Source organism: Marmota flaviventris, chromosome 17 (genome assembly GCF_047511675.1).
Source record: "Marmota flaviventris isolate mMarFla1 chromosome 17, mMarFla1.hap1, whole genome shotgun sequence".
Classification (NCBI taxonomy): domain Eukaryota; kingdom Metazoa; phylum Chordata; class Mammalia; order Rodentia; family Sciuridae; genus Marmota; species Marmota flaviventris.
The window spans coordinates 40,707,235-40,730,291 of record NC_092514.1 but is presented as its reverse complement, the minus strand read 5'-3'; the positions used below and the strand labels follow the sequence as shown (position 1 = coordinate 40,730,291).

The following is a 23,057-nucleotide window of genomic DNA, read 5'->3' as shown; positions in this document are numbered from 1 at the left end:
CTTATTTCCAGATTAGTGATTTCTAAAGGTAGGTTATAGTCAACTGGGGAAAAGTAGTACCAACCTGGACCACTCCCTGTGATTAGTTTCCTAAAATGCTAAAAGTAAGTAAATAAAACTCTAAAACCCATGGATTTGTTTTTGTCTGTTAACAGTTAATTCCTGAAGCTCTCTGATCTTATTCTGTGTGTCATACAACTTCCAGTCTTCCAGAAGTTGCTCATTCTGTTACCCTGTTCACTGCAGAGAAAAATAGCTATAACACCAGAAGCCAATTATGAGACACAAGCATGCAAACAAGACAGCAGTGGTCCACACAGATATGTTAGTTGATTCAATCAAACATTATGGGAACAGAGATGACTCAGTAAAGGATCATGATTGGAACGGTCCAGGATGGCAACAGAATCGTCTGTTTGCCTTCCACACTCAAAATTAAGATGGACACGCTAAGATAATGTGTAACTGGTTCATACTTTTTTAGGATGTTCTTCTGCAGGCTTCTCTTCTTTCTGAAATAATGTTGAAACCATAAAGTCAAAAAAAAAAAAAAACCCCAAAACAGGGCTTCTTGCCTCCACATAAATCCTCATAGGAAACCTTTCCTCTTTTCCACCCCAGGGTGCAATGCAGACAGCATGCTTATTAGAAAGGGAAGGACCACATCTGCTCCTTCAACAGCACCCCCGACTGCCCTTGGAAAGAAAGGTATTCCCTATTACCTTGGCTTTCACGATTTTTTCAAATCCCCACCTGTAGTCACAAACCTTGCACTGAAGCATGCTACATGACGCTGTCACCCAGGTCAAGTTAGGGAAGCACTCTGCCCTCTTTGGAAGGCATATGACTTACCCGGCTCCTAGAATCCACATTTAAGAGGCACACCCCACAAGCAAGTTCCTGAGCATTTTTAATCCCAGGTCGCAGCATACAAGAAGAAAAATCCAGGGAATTTTCATCTGGCTGTAAGTGACAAGACAAATGGGTAAGAGTCCAGCAATTTCAAGTGTTGTTTGCTTCACTCCCTGATCATTCATCCTCCGGAGGTCTGGCAACAAATTAAGCCAAGTCTCTAATACCACCAATATCATCATAGTTTTTTTTTTCCCCAAGCACTTGCCAAATACCTGCTATATTCTAGGTAGTAGGGATGCCACCATGAGTAAAAAAATGCTCCCTGTACTTTGAGGACTCATGGTCTACAGAGGGGTCAGGTGGGTATCAGGCAATTCAGGGTCATAATTATAGCCAGTGCTTACTCAGAGGCAAGCACTGAGGGAGGGGCACCTCGCTCAACCTCAGGAGAAGGAGCCTGAGGTCAGGAAAAGCTTCTTGGAACTTGGAATCATCTTGGCCGAGTACAGACGGATGTGTTAGGTGAGGTAGGGGAGCAAAGGGTATTAAATGTATGATAAGTGGCACAAGGCAAAGGCCTCTAAGCATGGATGTGGGCAAGAAGCTAGAGGGTGGGGGTCATGCTTATTAAAGGCGGGAGGAAGTGAGGCTAGAACACGAAGGGCCTTCAAAGGGATGTAAGGAGCACTCTAACCAGATCACAGCAGGATCATGTATCATGGCCAGATCCTTCTCTCTGCATGGTAGGCAATGAGTTGGGGGTGGCCACCCTCAAGGTATAGCCTGTTAGAAGGCTGCTGTGGCAATCCAGGGGACATACTAAAGGTTAGAGCTATGGCAGCAACAGTGGGGAAGAGAAGAGAATGGACACATGGAAAAGCTTTGAAGGCAGTGGAATCAAGGACTGAGCGATCTGTTGGATGTGAGAGGAGGATCAGGCTTGGAAGTAGAGGGTGGGAGAAGAGTTCAGTTTGGTACAGCTGAGCTGAAGCTGGAGTTGCTGTGGGACAGCTAAGGTCAGGTGCTCTGTGTGCAGGTGGCTGGCTGGCTGGGCCTAGTCCTGAGAATGAGATTTGAAAAGTCAGCAGCTAGAGGTCAGTAGTCCAAGATCTGAAAGTCAAGCCTTGCTTGCACTAGGCATTATGCTTTTTTTTTTTTTCCTTTTGGTACCAGTGATTGAACTCAAGGGCACTTGACCACTGAGCCCCACCCCCAGCCCTATTTTGTATTTTATTTAGAAACAGGGTCTCACTGAGTTGCTAAGTGCCTCACCATTGCTGAGGCTGGCTTTGAACTTGCAATCCTCCTGTCTTAGCCTCCAGAGCTGCTGGGATTACAGGCATGTGCCCCACACCCAGCTATTATGCTCACTCTTTATAGGCCTTATCTAATGCACTCCTCCAAAATAAATCTATGAAATATGGAATATAATACAGTGTTTAAAAGGGCAAGGTCTCTATTTTGGAAAGTTGTCAATTTCTTTCCTTTTTTGGTACTCAGGATTGAACCCAGGGGCTCTTAACCCCTGAGCTGCCTCCCTAGCCATTCTTATTTTTTTGAGGCTGGACTTGAATTTGAGTTCCTCTTGCCTTAGCCTCCTGACCCTTTGGGATTACAGGCATGCGCCACCACACCCAGTTAGAAGTGTTGGACTCTTAATGTGAAGAAGTTTGGTTCTTTTAAATATTTTTTTAGATGTTGATAGACCTTTATTTTATTCATTTATTTATATGAAGTACTGACAATCTAACCCTCACGCATGCTAGGCAAGTACTCTACCACTGAGCCACAACCCAAGTCCTGAAGAAGTTTTTAAAATATCTAAAGCAATTTATTTTCTGGCATTTTAGGCTAGATAATCCTTTGTTGCAGGGACTCTGCCCTGCCCGGTAGGGTGTTCAGCAGCATCCTTGGCTTCCTTAGAAGCAAAATCGTCCCATTCCCTGCCATCAAGAACTGATCTTCCAAAAAGAAAATAGCATGCATACAAACACTCACAATTTACTATAAACTTAACTGCCATAAAGGGTGTGCAGCAAATAGTTTACAAATAATAAAATATATAATCATCTTTATTGTAAATTCCATCAGTCAATTGATTCTCATGGAATGTTTTCTTTGATTTTGCCAACTCTTGGATTCATAGTCATTCTTTGGTTACTTTCACAAATGTGTAGTTTTGAAATAAATACTGGTTGATATCTTCATGTTAAAAAGACTAAGACTAAAGTGAAACAACAAAGACATTATCTCAGAACTTCACTCGTCTGTCAAAGACTGAGTAACTTCTTTGCTGAACATTGGGGAATATTTTCTCAACTTTGTTGTATTCACAATACAATCCCTATAGACACAGCACGCTTAAATTTAATGCACGTTAATATTTTTTTTTTCTTTTTTTGGTACAAGGATTGAACCCAGAGGTGCCTAACCCCTAAGCCATATCCCCAGCCATTTTTATTTGTTGAGACAGGGTCTTATGAAATTGCTTAGGGTCTTGCTAAATTGCTGAGGCTGTCCTTGAACTTGTGATCTTCCTGCCTCAGCCTCCCAAACCTCTGGGATTACAGGCATGCACCACCACACTGGGCTTCTCGGACACCATTTTAAATCTAAATAATCAGCAAAAAAATAAAGCAAGACCTGATATAAAGCATTTGCAGGTTTCCATGATACAAATACTCCCACTATGGCTGATTTCAAGCTTTTAAAAGTGATGTCAATGAACAAGGAATTGGGAAGAGATGTACAATCATATCATTACCTAGTATCTGCATCATGTTATACAATATTCTATGGTGACTAACTGTCTTGGTTTGTGGAAGACTGTTCTGGTTTTAGCACTGAAGAAATCCTTAGTCCTGAGCAAACAGAGACAGTTGGTTGTCCTATGACGAACACAAATAACCCACAAAGCTAGATAATGGTAAGATATAATAAAAGAACTAGAGAGTCTTGAGTATTTGTCCTTTTTTTTTTTTTTTTTTTTGTATTTTTTAACCTCTGTTCCTACTTTTTAACTGCAAATTTATATAATTTTAATAATGGCTGTGTTTAACAAACCGACTTTAAAAATTCCTGAAAATTTAACAATCAGTTCTTATAAGCTGGGAAGAGTTGGCTCCAACACACCACTGCAATGGGAGGAAACTCTCTATAGGAGGTGGTGAGATTATCAGTAGCATATAAATGGCAGTGGCCTTGAGAACTGATCAAGGGCAGCAAACTGCAGTGGTGGGAGTCCCTGTACCAGCAGTGGGTCAAGCATGCTGTGAGAAGGAAAATGGCTGCACATATCTGGGCTGGCTGTCTGATGAGCCTGACTGAAGGGAGGGAGTCAGGCACACAGGGATTAGCAGGTGGGAAAGGAAGTGAAGACAGACAGGAGTTGAAAGGAACAAAGTAAATGGTCCAGGCAGTGTCCTGTCCTAAGAACCAAGAACAAGGGCAGTGCAGGTGGAGTGTGGGGAGAGTGGAGGCTTGCCAGCTTGGCTGGGCTCAGAAAGTCAGCTGTCTGAACTGAGGACTGCAGACGCACTGCAGTCTGACATGGGAACACAGTCCCCAGGGATCATGCACGCAGGTGAAGCCAGTAAGTGGACACAAGGGCCCTAAGTCCAAATAGTCAAGGACCTGGGAACCTGGCACGGTGTTGGTTTATCCTCATGGACACTGAGGTGATCCGGGATGATGGCAAACTCCTACCAAAGTAGTAGCTACATTTTCTGAAGTTACTCTAGGTTGAACCACAGAGAGTTACCAGACTCTTTTTGAACAACAAAGGAAAGCTGTATTATATACTTTTAGTTTTCTTCCCTAGAGAAAAAAAAAAGCAGCTTCTTCCTAGAAAAAATGTGTGAACTACATATCATATTTCTCCATCCCTTTCTATTCTGAAATAACAAAGTATTAAGTAGTTTCACAAATTGTTCTTAAACTCCAGGTAGGGCAGGAAAAATGTGTGTGTGTGTGTGTGTGTGTGTGTGTGTGGTATTTCAATTATATACAGAGGATTCTGCAATAAACTCACATGGCCTTAGCCAAGTCAGAGGATAAATTTTCTTTTCTCCCTTTCCTTTTTTAGTGTAATCATGGGCACTTTGGTCAAATGTTGAGCAACTGGTACTGTTACTTGTTTGTTCTCCAGTTCTATCATCTGCAAATGATAATAATTTCACTTGCGCTAGCTTACTTCCTTAGTCGGTGTTGAGACTCTCAGAGATATTGAAAAATGTACTTTGAAGGATTCGATTCCCAGCACCACACCAAAAACATGCAACCAAACAACAACAGACCAAAAAATAAAACTGCTCTGGAAAGTAAAAAATAGTCTAAATGATTATCACAATCATTCACTTTGATAAACTAAAGCTTTCCAAAGAAGTTAAAAATACATTACCATCTCCATCATCTACATTACAGACATTCATCATCTTACTGAATCAGGACTATTTGAGAAATAATTAGAATCTGGGAAAACTGTGAATTTGAAATCAAATTAATAAAAGCCCTTTAATATCTGTTTACTGAGGGCATTAGAAAAGTGGAGGAAAAGGTCATACTGTAATCTCCAATGAAAATCATAAGGCTCTGCATAAATTACCCTGTGATCAAATTAATCTTTCAAATGACAAAATTAACCTTCCTAAATACACCTCTATAAGCAGGGGATTATTGTAGTGTATGTAGCAGTTTGACACCAATCAGTAGCTGAAGTTATGCTTTCAACAGGCCACCATGATTATTTACTTTAATTAGAAGATGTTTCATGTATTTAGCAAGGATTTTTTAAAAACATATTATATATGACCTGCTTATACTGACAAGTCCCAGAGTTAGACTGAGATACACAGTATTGAATCCTTAGCTAGTAATGACCTGCTAAAATGGTGTCCAAGAAAATCATTATTAAGGAAGAAGAGTTTGGTGGTAATTAGTATTCCTTACCAATATTCTCAGTCTCCTTTTCTGGAAAAGTGATACCCTGATCTTCTCTGTTTCCTTGAAATTAGTCATGGCCATGTAACTTGCCATGGTCAACAGACCATAAGTCACATGTATCACCTCTGAAAGGATGCCTGTAAGACCAATGTGCTATTTGTCAGGTTAGGTCCTAGACCCTTCCTCTATTTCACATGGTGGAGGTTCTGTCTACCTGGGTCTCTGAGTGAGAAGAACATGGCATAGAGCCCCCTTGAACTTGAGATGAACACACAGCATGAGCAAGAAAAAAAAGTGTGGTAGTAGTATATTGCTAAGATTGGCAAGGGGGTGTTTGTTACTGCAGCATAACCTGGTCTAAGTTGACAGATATGAAGAATGATCTACACACGTTTCAAAAGCAATTCTAGACTTTTGGATATTGGTTTCATTACAAGGTTTTGTGTAATACTCTCCTAGTCTTCTGTGACAAACTAGTGCAAATTTAAAGGCTTAAGACATAAATTTACCCTCTTACAGTTCTGGAGGTCAAAGTCTAAGATGGCTTGGAAGAGCTGCCTTCCTTCTGGAAGTTTTAGGGAAGAATCTCTTTCTTTGCCTTTTCTAGCTTCTAGAAACTGCCTGTGCATTCTTTGGCTCCAGGTCCCATCTCCAAAACCAGTAGGGATAACACCTGCCAATTTCTCTCTGCTTTTGTTGTTACATGACTTTTTCCTTCCTCTTACTCTCCTACCTTCCTCCTATAAAGATGCTTAGGATGACACTAGGCCCAACCAGATAATCCAGGATCATTTCCCCACCTGAAGCTACTTAACTTATCGCCATCTGCAAAGTTACTATTTCTAGTAACATCTTCACAGGTATCAGGGATGGGGGCATTTTTGTGGGGCCATTATTCTGTCTACCACTGCCACCTACTGTCAGCTGAGGATTGCCATACAGAGACATGGTAAAGATGTTTTCTCTAAAACACTGCACATACTGGCAAGAGAAAAAAATGCGATCATTAAACTGTTCTCTTGATATGCCACAGCAATCGGAAATGAATCTGAAATTCACTGCTTAGTTTACACTGAAAGGCATTGTCAAACAAACAGCCTGTATCATACTCACGATAGCAGTGAGATCAAAGAGGCTGAGTGATTTCTAGTTGACTACAGGTCTGAGGAAAACAGTCCTTTCTCTTCTTGTAGATTTTATATGGCAAAATTGATTGGTTTTGTTTTCCAGGACTGAAGTTTTTTTGTTCCAAACCTACTGAACTTCAACCCACACCCATGAGATAAAAGCTTAGGTAACTTTTTTCTTTTGTATCAGTTCCTTCTTGGTCTGGGTGCTCAGAGGGGAAAATGCTTCTACCAAGGGGGAGTCTTAGTTCAAGGGCAGAGGAAATATTTAAGGGAAGCAGGGGTTGGGGGAGGGGTACAAGCACCTTTTTGTCTCATCAACATCCAGTTTAAATACCAAGGAGTCCCAATTTGAAATTTAAGACTCTGTACCCTGCTTTCCTTAGCCAAGAATCCCTACCTACTGTGAAGCACACTATACCTGGGACTTTTTTCCATTTCTTTTTTTTAAATTTTTTTGATGTTCCCTTGAAGGGGTTGCACCATTTCTGTAGGTACTATGATATTAGATGGATGTGTGGAGCTGGGTCCTTCCTACTCCATCTCCCTCCTCCAAAAATCCATTTAACATTTTGTTCTTGGACAGAGGATATATCATATATTAAACTGTAATAAATAGATACTACACTTGATCTTAGAAGCAACCTAGGGGACTTTTTCAGTGGAAGAAAACAGTGCAGTGAAGATTTTTTTTTTTTTTTTGCACTGGGGAATTGAATCCTGTTTATGCTAAACACATGCTCTACCACTGAGCTCCACCCTGGCCCCGCTGCAGCTGTCTTTCAAAGGGAACAGTCCCATGTAATCTTCACAGCAGAAACAAGTCTACTTCAGCATCTTGCAAGCTAGAAATAACATAGCAGGAAGAAATAATTTCAAAACGATGTGGATTCAAATCTCAGATTTGTCAGTTTCAGTCAGGTTTTATCTTCTCTGAGCCCTAATTTCTTCACCTGTAAAAATAGGGTTTAGGGGGGGCAGGGGATATAGCTCAGTTGGCAAAGTGCTTGCCTTGCATGCACAAGGCCCTGAATTCAATCCCCAGCACCACACACACACACACACACACACACACACACACAAAAAGGGTTTATGCTAATGACCTTTAGGGTTGTTACCAGGATTAAATGTGAATGGATGTAAAGATCATAGCACAATACCCAGCAGGTCTAGGTACAGAACAAATGGCAACTCTTTGCTGCTAGCAGTATTAAATTCAAAGCACCTCACCATGGCAGTGTGGTCCATGAGGAGCTTATTTACCTAAAATGAAGAAATGGTATAAAGAGCAAAAAGTTTCCTATACAACCTCCATGAGGATGCTGTAAGAAACTATTGAATGAAACCTATTATTTTATTAATTGAAAGGGTATTTTTTGAAGATAATGTTGGTTACATTAGTTTTCTTTTGTTGCTGTTGTTTCTGGAAGTTTTCTCCTAATGAGAATTCACAAAAAAAATTACTTTCTGATATTAGTGCCAGCAGTAATTATGCTGCTTCTGAGTATTAAGTTATGAACGCAGTGAATCATGGAACTGGCCATGTCTTATAAAATCCTAGAACACATAATGTTACTGTACAGCTCACCAATAATAAATACAAACACTTTAAGCACATATTTTTGTACAATTAACTTCATTCTTGGTTTTACCTTCCCTATTTGTTTTCCTTTTGTTTCATTTTTCCTTTTCATTTCCTTTATCCATTTACTAAAACAAAAAAGTCCCATCAAACATTGTATCAGAATACCAATAAAGAAATAAAAGACACAATCCTGTTTTTAAGGAATTGACAAGCTAGGGGGCAAATGACAAGAAAACACACAATTATCAATAAGCACAGTAAATGCTATGAGAATTGAGAGAAATGTGCTAAGGACACACACAGGAAAAGCTCTTGGAACACCTTTTGGGGAAAGGCAGCCAAACAGTGAGGCAAATGCAGTCCAACAACAGAAAGATCTTCATTGGGCTAAGAAATCTGAACTTGATCCTGAAGACCATGGCGAGCTCACGACAGGATTTTAAATTGGATTTAAATGGCATGATCAGATCTGCATCTTGGAAAGAACAGTCTAGTAATGGTATAGAGAAGAGATTGAAATGGAATTTAAAAATGGAATCATCACTCTAACTATAAGGTCAGAAGTTCAGTAGTGACAAGGGCCTGAATGATTTAATACTTAAAAAAAGATTTTCCACTTTCATTATATTTTCCAGCTCTTGTTAATTTGTAGGAACACTATGATTTTTTAATTTATTTTTATGGTACTGGGGGGTTGAACCACTGAGCTATATCACTAGCCCTTTTTATTTCTTGAGATAGTCTCATTAAGTTGCCCAGGCTGGCCTTGAACTTGTGATCCTCCTGCCTCAGCTCCCCAGTTAGGTGGGATGGCAAGAGTGTACCACAAAGCCCAGCTGGAATGCTGTGAGTTTTTGTTAACTTATACATTTAACCTCTAGAAGAATTCCATATTACCAAATGAACATACTTTCATATCTTTTTTCCAAATGTTTGCATTCCATTTCTTATTGTATTATCTAGGAGAGTTATCTGTTTTTTTTTAAATACCCAAGTTGTACAATTTTAGGTTATAAATTGAAAAATCATTCTAAAGAACAAAATAGGGATTTTGGAAACTATGTAAACTCTTTAATAACTTAATATTGTAATCCAGAAGCAACATAACAATGGTGAGAAGATTTGCTATTTAATACATGTTGTTGGGACAACTGGGTTCTTAGTTCAAAGCAGTAAGAATTGCTTCCTACCACAGCTGCAAGCTGCAATCCTTTTCAGATGGGTCACAAAGTTAAATATAAAAAAAAGAAAAAAAATAGCATATTTATTCCAGCTGTAGAAGGAAGATAACTTTCTAACTATTGTGAAATAAAGAATATCCTAAGAGACAAACTGAATAAGTATGAATACATAAGCATAAAATACTTTTGCACAATGAAATTAAAAAGGTGACAGTAATAAAGGAGGAAAAAAACTGATAAAAGTTTACTAGCCTATATATATGTATATAAATCTATCACAAATATGAAATGTGTAAGGTCAATAACCAATATATTTTCTCAGTTTATACATGATGGAAATAAAAACAGCAAATTATTATTTTGCAAAGCCTCTTACGAAATTAAATGCTATCTGGAAAATCATCTAAAAAAATGCAACAGCAGCTATAAATGCTGCATGCATATACACATGCAGCCCCACACTCTGGCCTCTTAAATGCACTTCGAGGAAATTTATCACAAAAAAAACTAATCATTTGTTTATTTGGAACAGAACTACTCATAACAGGAAAAAATGAAAATAACTCAAGAATCTAAGAAAGGTAGTAAACTATAAGACAGCAACATGACATTTATCTATCATATAGCTTTTTAGAAGGACACATATGAGGACATAAATAATTAGAAGTGCAAAGGGAGGAATTCAAACCAATGCTTTTTTGCAAAATTTGAATATATGTATGTGATTTAAGAAGGATGTAGATAGAGGAAATGTCCTCTACCCCCTTTTAAATTTTTCCTAATTAGTTATACATGACAACAGAATGCATTTCATTTCATTGTACACAAATGGAGCACAATTTTTCATTTCTCTGGTTGTACACAATGTAGAGTCGCACTATTTGTGCAAACATACATATGGCTAGGGTAATGATGTCCTTCTCATTTTACCACCTTTCCTACCTCCATACCCCCCCTTCCTTCCCCTCCCTCCCCTTTGCCCAATCCAAAGTTCCTCCATTCTTCCCATACCCCCTCCCCCATTATGGATCAACATCCACTTATCAGAACATTTCAGCCTTTGTTTTTTTGGGATTGGCTTACTTTGCTTAGCACAATATTTTCAAACTCCACCCATTTACCTAAAAATGCCATAATTTTATTCATTTTTAATGCTGAGTAATATTCCACTGTGTATATATACCACAGCTTCTTTATCCATTCATCTAATTGAAGGGCATCTAGGTTGGTTCCACTGTTTAGCTATTGTGAATTGAGCTGCAATGAACATTGGTGTGACTACATCACTGTAGTATGCTGATTTTAAGTCCTTTGGGTATAAACCAAGGAGTGAGATAGCTGGGTCAAATGATGGTTCTATTCCAAGTTTTCTAAGTAATTTCCATACTGCTTTCCAGAGTGGTTACACCATTTTGCTGTGCCACCAGCAATGTATGAGTGTATCTTTTCCCCATATCCTCGCCAACACTTACTGTTGCTTGTATTCTTTTTTTTTTTTTTTAGTTGTATATGGACACAATACCTTTATTTATTTACTTTATTTTTATTTTTATTTGGTGCCAGGAATCGAACCCAGTCCCTCACACATGCTAGGCAAGCACTCTACCACTTAGCCATAGCCCAGGCCCTGTTGCTTGTATTCTTGATAACTGCCATTCTGACTGGAGTGAGATGAAATCTTAGAGTAGTTTTGATTTGCATTTCTCTAATTACTAGATGTCCTTTACTCTCATTTTATCTAGGTACAGTGGGCTCTGAAGCTATCCCAAAGTCCACCCAGCACCACTCAACTGCCCACACAAACATTCTTTCCTCCTTTAACATGAGGGATCCAGTGGGCACCTTCATCCTCCTGTAAGTGCCAGCATAGGAATATATTTGCTGCTGTGCAACATAGGTTTCTGGAAAGAAAAGCAACTACTGAATTGTTCACCAGGCTTACTGTGAGTGTGGCGAGGGACATGAAGCCCATGAGGTTATTCCATACTTTATCAATGTCCTTCAGCAACTGCTGCAGTTTCTCACTGCACACCGCAGTGGCTTTTATTCCCAGCTCCACGCGCTTGGTTACTCTGTACACTTCAACAACACCTGACCGGCAAGAGAAGAGAGAGTTAAGAGTTGCAAGTGCAGAAAAAGACATGAGCAAGATAGGGCAGCACTGCTACTTGCTGGCACACTGGCTGGAATTAAGGAATGTATCTAGACAGAGGGGAGCCTACTATTCTTAGGGACCAATCTACCTCTCAATGCTGCAGGACAGTTTACTGGTAAAAACAGACACTCTAGGGTGACACTGCTTGGGTTCGTCTTTATTCTGTCCTTTACTAGGCATGTAACCTTGAGCAAGTCACATAAACTGCTTTCTGCCTCAGTTTCCTCATCTGTAAAGTTGGGATAATAATGATACCTCTTCCAAGGATGGTTGAAAGGATGAAATGAGTTAATGTTCTAAACTAAGGCCTAGAATAGTGCCTGGAGAACAACACGCATTAGGCAAGTTATTAGCTTTTTTTTTCCCCTTCCAGGTTTATGAGTTTCTGTTTGAATCTAGGAAATCCCATTAAATTGACTGAAAATAGGAATAATAAAAGTTTAAAAGAATCTAAATGTTAATATCATCATAGAGTAATTAAAGAAATATCTCACTCCTCTGAATCCTCAAGGATTTACAAACTCACTGGCTTCACGTATCTTTTATACACTTAATAGATGCAGAATGGTTCTTTTCCTTCTAACCCTGCATTGGGCTGAAATCTTCAAGTAAGGATGAGAGGTACCAAATACCTCCACATTCTAAAGACAGCTACCAGGAATACCCGGACTCCTACAACGTGACAGTCACTAGATAGATTATCCCAGCCTCTAAGTGAATGCTGGAGAATCCGGGGTGGGGGGAGGGCACAGCCTTGTGTACAGCACTATGGCTTTTCCTCTTCTTTCCCCAAGGGAAAGGGAGAAATTATGTCTATCCTAAAAAGTGAGTGGGCTTTTAAGAGAATCTTCCACTACTAGAGGGAAAGACAGGTACCCCGTTTCCTGGTGGATATCTGCTAATGCAGTAGAATTGTGTCTATCTGAACAGGAAAAAGGGAACTAGAGCGAGGTGTCAAGAGTCTGGCAGAGACTCCAGCCCTTCACTATCTACTTGTCCAGCAAATCCTTTGAGTGACTTCCATGTGTCGGGTACTAGATGAAGTGTTGGGGGCACAGCAGTGAACAAAACATACCCAAATCCCTGCCTTCATGGAGGTTCATCCTAGCAAAGGGAGACAGACAGTAAAACAAGGATAAGTAAAATATATAAGATATTAAAGGTGACAGGATTAGGTTCGATCCCCAGCACCACAGGGGGAAAAGATGGATAAAGCTAAGGAGAAAACCAAGCAGAGAGGGGCACAGGGAAAGGAGTGCTAGGGGCAGGAGAAGAGATACCATTTTGAGAAAGAATACAGAGAAACCTCAGTGAGAAGGTGACATTTAAGTGAAGATTTGAAAATGATTATTAGGCTAGTACATGTGGCCCTGGCCACAGATCAGGTATGAACTTGGGGAGGGGAGGAACACTGAACTGGACAGAGACTGAGGTTTCAAGTTGGGTTGGAATGTTTAATAGTTGAAAATGACCAGGAAGTTAAGGAAATCTGTTTATGCCATTAAGGGGTAAGAAGGAAGAACCTATTGAGTATAGTAAGGAACTGATAAGAAATATATTTTTTCAATATGGGAGATTGAACCAGGGGGTGCTTTACCCTTGAGCTACTCCCCCAGTTTTATTTTGAGACAGATTCTCACTAAGTTGCCCAGCTGGAGCCTTGAACTTGTGATCCTCCTGCCTTAGCCTCCCAAGTTCCTGGGATTATAGGCATGCACCAATGCGCCTGGCTAATAATTTCACTTTAATGCCTCATTAATACAAACTCTTGGGTAAACTAGTTAAGTAGGTATAATTTATATTGCTTTTATATATATATAAAACAAAGACTTAAAACTTGGCCCTAGAGTCAAAGTTACTGCCTATGAATTAAGTGTCTTATATTCAAATGCAGATGCCACTTAGTGAAGTTGTATATGGCTTGAGAGATCCAGCTTCAAAATACTTAACATAAGCAAAAACCGATAATAATGCATTGTCATGATTTCAAATAAGTAAAATACAAAACGAAGATACCTAATAAATATTCCATGCCTTGAGCTGACTGAATAACTTCTGTGCAAACAGCACTACTACTAATTCCATTTAAGGTGTCATTTGCCTTCTTAATGACCTACAAGAAATGAAATCACATTACATTATGTAACCAAAAAAGGTCACTGCAAAACAAATTTATTATTAGTAGAAAACCCAACCAGGAAGTGTGAAAAACCATGACTGACTGGCATATTATACACTGAAACAAATCTGAGAATTTAAGTTTAATCTTAAAGAAACCATCCTCCATTACATTGGCAGAAAAAAGATTGAGGTTCTTTAGTTTAAATCTTATTTTGATTTAGGCAGAGATAATGATATCACTTTGTTATTTCTCAAACATAGTGACAGTCAAAGAGACAGCTGACAGGTGAGCCAGCGTTTTTAATAATTTTTGCCATATGAACATGAAGGAAGTCTTCCTTATGACCTATGACTTTCACAATCTAAGGGCCATAGGAGTAAGGCTCCCCTCAAGTTTTCCTCTGTTGGTTCAAAGGAACCAAGAAGAAGGCAAAATGATACAAAAGAACACTTATGTTTGTTTGAACACAAAGGTGACATACTCACATCCAGGGCACTCCCTAGGCATCTCTGCCATTCATACGCGTATCTCTCATTTTCCTGTGAATTTTGGTAGAAAGAACTAGGTTATAAGGCAAGCCTAGGATCCTGTAATTAATAACTTCTGTCAAAAAAAAGAGCTTTTAAGACTTTTTATAAAAATCATTTTTGTAAAAGCAGTTTACCCGTGTGTGTGTGTGTATTTGTTTTTTTTTTATTCTAGTCCTGGTGATTGAACCAGAGTGTTCTACAACTGAGCTATGTTCTCAGCCCTTTTTATTTATTTATTTTTAACTTTTTAAAAATATTTATTTTGGGGCTGGGGATATGGCTCAAGTAGTGGTGCGCTTACCTGGCATGCGTGAGGCACTGGGTTCGATTCTCAGCACCACATAAAAATAAAATATTGTGTCAACCTAAAGCTAAAAAATAAATATTTAAAAAATATTTATTTCTTTTAGTTGTATACAATATCTTTGTTTTTATTTATTTATTTTTATGTGCTGCTGAGGATCGAACCCAGTGCCTCACGTGTGCTAGGCAAGTGCTCTACCACTGAGCCACAACCCCAGGCCCTGAAGCAAATTTCTGAGGCTGGCCTTGAATATGTCAACCTTCTGCCTCAGCCTCCCCAGTTGCTGGTATACAGACATGTGCCACTGCATCTAACAATAATTATTTTAAATTATTAATAAATGTAACTTCCGAGCACATGACTTGTGAATCTGAGGTAAATGTTTAATAGCAGCTTCCCTCTACAAATGCTGCCTCATTTGTTTTAGTAACAGTGTAGGCCTTTTTCAAAGGTACTCACCTTGGAGGTTTCTAGTGTGAGAGTTCATGTCAAATCACTGACTTCCACTTCAGTCACAGTGCTGTGTGAGAGTGTGTGTGTGTGTGTGTGTGTGTGTGTGTATGTAGCAAAGAGAGTTAAGTGTGTTGGTCATAGGAGGAAGATAGCATGAGACTAAGAAGCAGTAAACAGAAGACTCAGAATATTTCCCTTCTCTCCTCTATTTTGACATTTTAAAATTCAGTAGGATGATATATAACTATGAACTCAAAATTTAAGTCCCAAGAATTTTCCTCCTTGTAAAGTCCCCCAAATAATTTCAGTTTTAGGGTCTCTGACTATTTCCAGTGGATGCTACATCTAGGAGGTATTTCATCCAGGCAGGGCCATGTTCCAGTGTCTCACTTTAATTATGTATTTTATGTGTGGTGCCTTGTGTCTTTCTCCCCCTCATATTCCTAGGTGAAAGCTGAAAGGACTCTTTTCCTGGAGTTCTTAGGGCTCAGCTACTCTTTTATTTGTTCCTCTGCAGAAAACTACCCCACTCACCTCCACCTCTCCGGTCAGATCTTTGTACTTATCACGAATAACAGGCAGAGCAGGCTTCTCACTCAGAGTATTGGAACGGTCTCTGAAAGGTTGCTCCAGGGCTGGAGAAGGAGAGGACCGGCTTATTTCTTTATCACCAAGGCTCAAGCTCCTCTTGTGTGATCCTGGGAGAAGTGGATGGTACAGTTGGACCTTTTGATTACTCAGTTTAGCTCAAGCAGAGGCTCCTGCCTGTTGACAGGACTCTCCTTTTCAGATGGTTATGTCATGAGGCATTTAGAAAAACAATCTCATTTATTCTTTCTAGAAAGCTACTTGTCAGATCCCTTTTACTGTTTTTTCTTGCTTGGTTTCCCTGCACTGGTTTTCTTCCTTACTCTGATCTATTGTAGCTCTTCTATAACTCTAAGTGCAGAATCATCAGAGTCTAGAGGACAGCAGTGCATTTCTAAATATCAGTGCACATGAGCTGTGCTGCTTTTCCACTTACTGGTCATGGATTTGTACCTGAGCTCCTACATGCTCTCTCAATCCCTGAAGTCAAAGATCTCATTAGGATGGGATTAAAGCAGAAGAGGCAAATTTGAATGTCATCTGAAACAGGCAAGCAGTGTGAGGCAGAAAGTGGGGGGACAATCACAAATTGGGAGAATGAACCCCACTTATGGGGGGTAATGCTAATCACCTACGGCTGATTGTCAAGACATGGGAATGCAGGCCTAGTTTTGCCAGATAATATGACTTTTCAAGAAAAGCTAGAAATAGAGATTGTGAAATCTCATAATTTTTAAATATTGGCAATTGCTTCCTACTTTATGGATCAACCAAAACAGATCTGCAAATTAAAGGCAGATCCACAGCCACCATACTGAAGTTTCTGGATTAAAAGACACTGTAGCCAGGGAACAAGAGCAAAGCTAACTTGTCCACAAGTGAAGCAAATCCATTTCTCTAGCTATTTTAAACAGCTTACCACTTCAGGGGCTGAGACTGTGGTTCAGTGGTAGAGTGCTCGCCTGGCATGTGTGAGGCACTGGGTTTGATTCTCAGCACCGTATATAATAAAATAAAAGTCTATCAACAACTTAAAAAAAAAAAATATATATATATATATATATATATATATATATATATATATATATATATATATATTTTTTTTTTTTTTTTTTAATTAAAGAAAAAAAACCCAGCATACCACTTCATTAATGAACAACAGATACTTGTGTTTCATACAAAAGTGGTTAAAATATTCTAACAATAATGTCAATTCAGTTTCAGGGAAAACTTTATTAGAGCTATCATAATTGACCCTGATGTCAAAAGTTGGAAAATCTATTTCTTGCTAAACCCAAAACTTTCTTTTTCTTTTCTCTCTTTTTTTTAAAAATTATTTTTTGATATGGGGGATTGAACCCAGGGGTACTTCACCACTAAGCTACATCCCCAGCCCTTTCTTTATTTTTTGTTTTTAGACAGGGTCTCACTAGGTTGCTTAAGGGCCTTACTAGTTGCTAAGTCTGATCTCGAACTTGGGATCTTCCTGCCTCAGGAGGGATTATAGGTGTGCTCGACCACACCTGGTAGAACACTTTTTTCTAAGAAAGGTTATCTAAACATCTCAGTGGAATAAACCCACAATAATAAAATCTACCTTGAAGTTACTTACCTTGAACAGAAAGGTCAAAGGTTGCCAGCTCACTTTTGATCATTTCTTCACTGGATTTCATTTTGCTTTGCGAATTGGCTACTAAAAAGTCAAATTTGCTGATTTTGGGCTTTTCACTTTGAAACTCTCCAAAGTCATCTGAACATTCTTTGGGGGTTTCATGAGAGGTGCCACTGGAAGCTGGGCTTGAACATGTGGCCTCTTGGCTCTGTTCAGCTATAGATAGGTCTTGTCTTATAAAATTTTTATAGTCCCCACTTTCGTATTCCTTTTGCTCACTGCTCTGGGGAATCATGTCTTTAAAACTGGCAAAAGCTGGGAAGGTAGTTTCTGGAAGAGCATCTTCACTTGCAAAAGTCGTTACTTTGGAGACAGAGGTCATGGTGATGTTTTCAGAACTGCCAAATGATGTCTCTTTCTTTTGAAGAATTGAGGCAGCTGAGGAGGATCCACTTCCTGCTGAGAGGACAAATGGAGAGAGTTTTCTGCCCTGAGATGCATCATCCCTGTCTGACCAGTCATAGCTTGTAAGGGTGCTCATTGTAAAAGTGCTACTGTAGCTCCCAAAAGCAGCATATTTTAAGTCCTCTATATCTGAAAGGGAAATAAGACCCCACAATTAGAGGCAAACTCACAATTTGGGCAAAATGCCCTGAACTCTGCAGAAGCAAAATGCCTAGCACATTTGACTAGTTTTCTACTATGTTGAAGAATAACTAAATTTAGAGCTTCTACTAAAGGAGTTGGGCTGTAATATCTGATCTGATCTTATAAAAAAAAAACCTGCAATAGTTTTGAGTTGGTATTTACATTTAGTTTAAAGGGATCACTTTGTCTGGCTATAAAAATTACTAAAAATGATGAGAGGTTCATCTATCAGGGTACATACTGTTGAATATAAGATTAAAGTAATTTAATACATTGTCTATTTCCTTATAAACTTTAAAATGTATAACATATTCCCTGCTTCCTCTGGACTTTGTTGGAAAATATTCCCCGAAGACATGGTCATATAAAATGTACATGGCAAACTGGTTAAAAGTTAACAGTTTCTCAAAACGAAAGTGAAAGTAGTGTCACCTCACTTTAATAAATTAGGAATTTCTGTCTCAGGTAAGGCCAAATATGAGATTTGAATTAAGCAATTACTTACCTAATTGTTATTTTGGTCAATGTGGACGTCATATTGCTGTGGTAGATTATGAGAAAAGAAAAATCAATCTAATCTACTTTGGCCCTTAAAAAATGGAATCAAAGGTCTGGGTTCTATTGGGCTCCCATGTCAGCTTTAGTTATGTAGCTACTCCCCCCATCCCTCCAACCATTGAAAAAAAAGAGAAAAAAGAAAAAAAAAATGATTTGGGGCATTAAGACTTATTATATGAAACATTCTTAATACGTGTTTAAATAATTTAAGAGGAGCATAAGTAACAGAAAGAATGTAGGATTTTTTTTTTTTAAATTTAGAGAGACCTGAGTTCAACTCTGTCACCTACTTACTTGTGGGTCACTAAGCAAATCACTTCACATTTCTGAATCTTGGTTTGCTGATCTTTCAAATTAGGAGAAAACCATGTACTTGGACAGACTGTGTCCAGGATGACCAACTGTGATAATGTGTGTGGAAGGCCAGCGCAGGGCCTGGCGAGCAATACATAACAGCTAGTGGTTGTTCAGCATAGCTGCCACCACTCAATTTGGCATTTAGTTACTAGTTTATGGCCTAAGATGAAATTATTTCAAACTAAAAAGTAAAAGTCAATTTATCATGTTAGGGAAAATTTCTTGCTGTTTCTAAAAGCACAATCAGCTGAGGCTGAACATGGCTGGTGTGGAAAAGCCACTTTCACAGCCGTGCTGTCCAAATCTGTCAGGCTGAGCAGTGCTGGGTTTCATTTTAGACACGGGTTCAAGGCAAGCTAAATGCCCCTCTGAAAACCACGTATGTGATTTTCAAGGAAAATGTTCGAAAGTTTTGTGACCCAGATTTTCACAATTAAGTCAAAACACTGGGTCATTTCTTTTACAACAAATCTATTTTACAAGGTGAAGGGCTCCTAACATTTCCCAAACTCTCCTACAGCTCTTTTAAGGAAAAGGTACAAAATTAATAATAAAAGTACTAGAAAAAGTCAACCAGTGAGCTGGGATTGTGGCTCAGTGGTAGAGCACTCACATAGCATGTGTGAGGCACTCGGTTCGATTCTCAGCACTGCAGACAAATAAATAAAAATAAAGGACCATCAACAACTTAAAAAAATAATTACTAAAAAACATCAACCAGTGATAAAAAAATAGGTATTTTTAAATTGTGTAATGCAAATGGTACCCTTCAAATATGACTTATTAAGCAGAAGGAAAAAATATTCAGGCAAAAAATGTAGGGGCTGGGGATGTGGCTCAAGCGGTAGCACGCTCGCCTGGCATGCGTGAGGCCCGGGTTCGATCCTCAGCACCACATACAAAACAAAGATGTTGTGTCCGCCGAAAAACTAAAAAAATAAAAAAAAAAATAAATAAATAAAATGTATAGTTTATAATGAATGAAATGAGCCTTTAGACAAAATGCTTTCCTAGTGTCTTGCTATAGTGATTTTCTCCCACTTATTTAAAGAAGTCAGAAAGTACCCAGACTCAAATGAGGTGAAATTCAATCAGGAGGCAGATACAATTAAACCTGTCTAGTCTTCAAGGGATTCAGCAGAATGTTTCATAGTACAGATTTTTAAATTGTTATTGTTATTGTCATTATTATTAGAGCCTACCAGAAAGTTCTTTGGGGGGAACTATATGAGGAACAGCTTTTAGAATTTCATCTATTAACATAGGAAGCAATTTTTCTAGAGACCAAAGGTAAATTTAACAAACACGACTCCAGTTCAAACACTGCAACCAAGTTGCTATGGTAATAAAAAAGATCATTTTGTGTAATTATGTGACAAGAAGATTTTTCTTTTTCTTTTTTTTTTTTTAATTAGAAATGACTAAAAAAAAAAGAAAGAAAGAAAAGAAATGATTCATCAGATTAGAGGCTTTATAAGCAACAGGGACTACCTTAGCTGAAGAACCTTTAAGTATTTTTATAACTATATAGGTCTTTAATAAATCTTATTTTTTAAAAAGTGACATGCATATAACATTTTGCCTTCTGGGGCAACTCACAAAAATAAGCAAATAAGGGCTAGAGGTATAGGCTCAGTGGTAGAGTGCTTACCTAGCATTTGTGAGGGCCTGGGTTTGATGCCTACCACCAAAAAAGAAGAGACTAAAAAACCAAATGAAAGACTGAAAAGGAAATATAAAAGATTCACTAAAGTCAAGCCTCAAAGTTGAGTTTTAAATTTACTTTTGATTAAATATACTGGCTACAATGGGGTCAAAAAGTAATTCACTAAGGTGTAAATCCTTTGAACAAATAAGTACTAAACTGAACATTATATAAGCGATACAAGACAGAACATTGACATAACACTTATCTTTAACCTTTAGCATTTATCAACAATATGGTAGTATTTCCTGGCATAATGAATACTTATAAACCATTTTCTAAGAAAAATGTGATACATCAGTTCATTGAAGGTAGATAAAAGAAAAAAAAATTCCTCATTTCCTGTGTTATTAGTCCTACAGTTTCTAAGCAGTCCTGCTATACATTATTATTGTATAATGGCTTTAAAAATATTAGAGATTATGTAAAGCTTACACTATAAGTGCTAGAAACCTTGTCTGGAAAAATGATGTGGAACAACCCACACTTTATTTTGTAATCACTGAAATTACTATAGATGGGTTTTCAATTTGATAGCTGAATTCTGAAAATTGTCAAGAGAAAAAGGAGAAAAGAAAATGGAGAATGAATGCCACAAAATGAACAGAGAATCACTACTGTATTTCCAATTCTCCTGGAGGAGAACTGCCAGGCTGCACTAGGTTGAGCCGCAATTGCACACAGATAATACATCAAATTGTGTGCTTTAATACAACTATTTGTTTGCAGCCAGGAAAGTCCTCTTACAAAGGGTAAAGGAATAAACTATACAATCTGCTTTCCATCATGGATCTCAAATCAAGACATAGATTTCTTGTGCATTCTGGCAAGTAACCCTATCAGTCTCTTCTGTAACCTCTATTCAAATCCTTTTTGAATGGAGGTTGTACATGAAAACAAGGTATTTCCAAGAACGTGAGCTGGCACTATAGGACACAGAAGGCAGTCCTATGGACATTTTCTAAAGTTGTGAACACAGGCCTGGGGGATTAAGAGTTACTAGCTTTTGAGGAAGGAATTTAGAGAAAGAAGAAAGACAGCACATGCTCAAATTCCACTATTTTTGAAGGGATTTTTTTTAATAGCAATAACAATGTTCATTGGACTAAGGAAGAAACATCTTTTAACTTCCCATACTGATTTAATTCAGATTTCACCAAATGCAAATTATGAAATATTTATATATTTCAGTTTCTCTTTACTCCTGGCTCTATTCTACCCTAGAAAATATTCTGCATAATTGTAAAACTTGGTCTCAGTGTGTCCTGTTAAGTCTCTTCTGCAACACCCAGATTTATACACTTAAGATCATTTTCTTTCAAATTTTTAGCAGCACATGTAATAATTAAAACATAATGCATTTATACAAGGTTTTTTGAAACCAAGTATTATTCAACTTGCTCTGGAAAACACCCAGACAGATGTTGCAGAAGAAAACTGGGAACGAAAAAAATCATAGTACAAGTGTGACAAGCTATCAAATTCTGCTGTATAACTGCCTTCCAGTATTGTCTAATCTGCATGAAAACCTCCAATTCTTTCTTGGTGCTGACTTCTGTAACACTATGGTTTAAATTATATGCACACCCTCTATAAGCACCTTTAGGTTTCTACATCAGTGTTTTAAGTTCAGTAAAGAAAAATGGCGGGGCTGGGGTTGTGGCTCAGTGGTAGAGTACTTGCCTAGCAAGCATGAGGCACTGGGTTCGATCATCAGCACCACATAAAAATAAAATAAAGAAAAGTAAATAAAGATAAAATAAGATGTTTAAAAAAAAGAAGAAGAAGAAGAGAAAAATGGCAGTCCTGTAGATATTTTAAGTCAGAGAAGGTTAAAAGGCCAAGGAATACTATCAAGATACACAGTGGGATTGTCCGTGATCATCAATAAAAATCTTACCAATATGATACCAATTAAAGCTGGGTGTGGTAGCACACACCTATAATTTCACAGGGGTTTATAGGGAGATTGAAGCAGGAGGATTGCAAGTTTAAGGCCAGCCTCCGCAATTTAGTGATACCCTGTTCAAAATAAAAACATAAGAAGAGCTGATGTAGGTCAGTGGTAGAGTGACCCTGTGTCTAGTCACCAGTACTAAAAAAGAACACAGAAGATGGCAGTTCAAATTGAGTTTTTGGGCCATGCAAGTGAGAGGGCAACACTTAGGAGATCCTTCTGTGTATACAACCTTCTTATGCTCTCAAAAGTTATTGAGCCAACACTTCCCAAAATAACTTATAAAAAGTACTCAGTGCAAAAATATGGAAGGAGCCAAAAGCAACTCTTTTTTTTTTTTTTTGCGGGGGATGGGGGAGACTGGGGATTGAACTCAGGA

The 23,057-nt window shown here is 38.4% G+C and overlaps 1 protein-coding gene and 1 pseudogene across 18 annotated transcripts in view; both read right to left on the bottom strand.

Annotated features, from left to right (window-relative positions):
* The window catches only part of Synrg (synergin gamma), a 72,913-nt gene that overhangs the window by 5,274 nt on the left and 44,582 nt on the right, over nucleotides 1–23,057 (bottom strand). For 8 of the 18 annotated variants that reach the window (XM_071602994.1, XM_071602997.1, XM_027950244.2 and 5 more), the window contains 7 exons: nucleotides 17,454–18,047; nucleotides 15,788–15,951; nucleotides 14,452–14,505; nucleotides 13,861–13,957; nucleotides 11,632–11,780; nucleotides 853–963; nucleotides 477–512 (listed from right to left, as the gene is read on the bottom strand). In XM_071602994.1, coding sequence (XP_071459095.1) covers nucleotides 477–512; nucleotides 853–963; nucleotides 11,632–11,780; nucleotides 13,861–13,957; nucleotides 14,452–14,505; nucleotides 15,788–15,951; nucleotides 17,454–18,047 — 1,205 coding nt within the window. The remainder of the gene's footprint in view (nucleotides 1–476; nucleotides 513–852; nucleotides 964–11,631; nucleotides 11,781–13,860; nucleotides 13,958–14,451; nucleotides 14,506–15,787; nucleotides 15,952–17,453; nucleotides 18,048–23,057) is intronic. The other 10 variants (XM_071602995.1, XM_071603002.1, XM_027950247.2 and 7 more) reach the window with 5 other exon arrangements.
* On the bottom strand, nucleotides 7,396–7,568 carry LOC114104302 (U2 spliceosomal RNA; annotated as a pseudogene).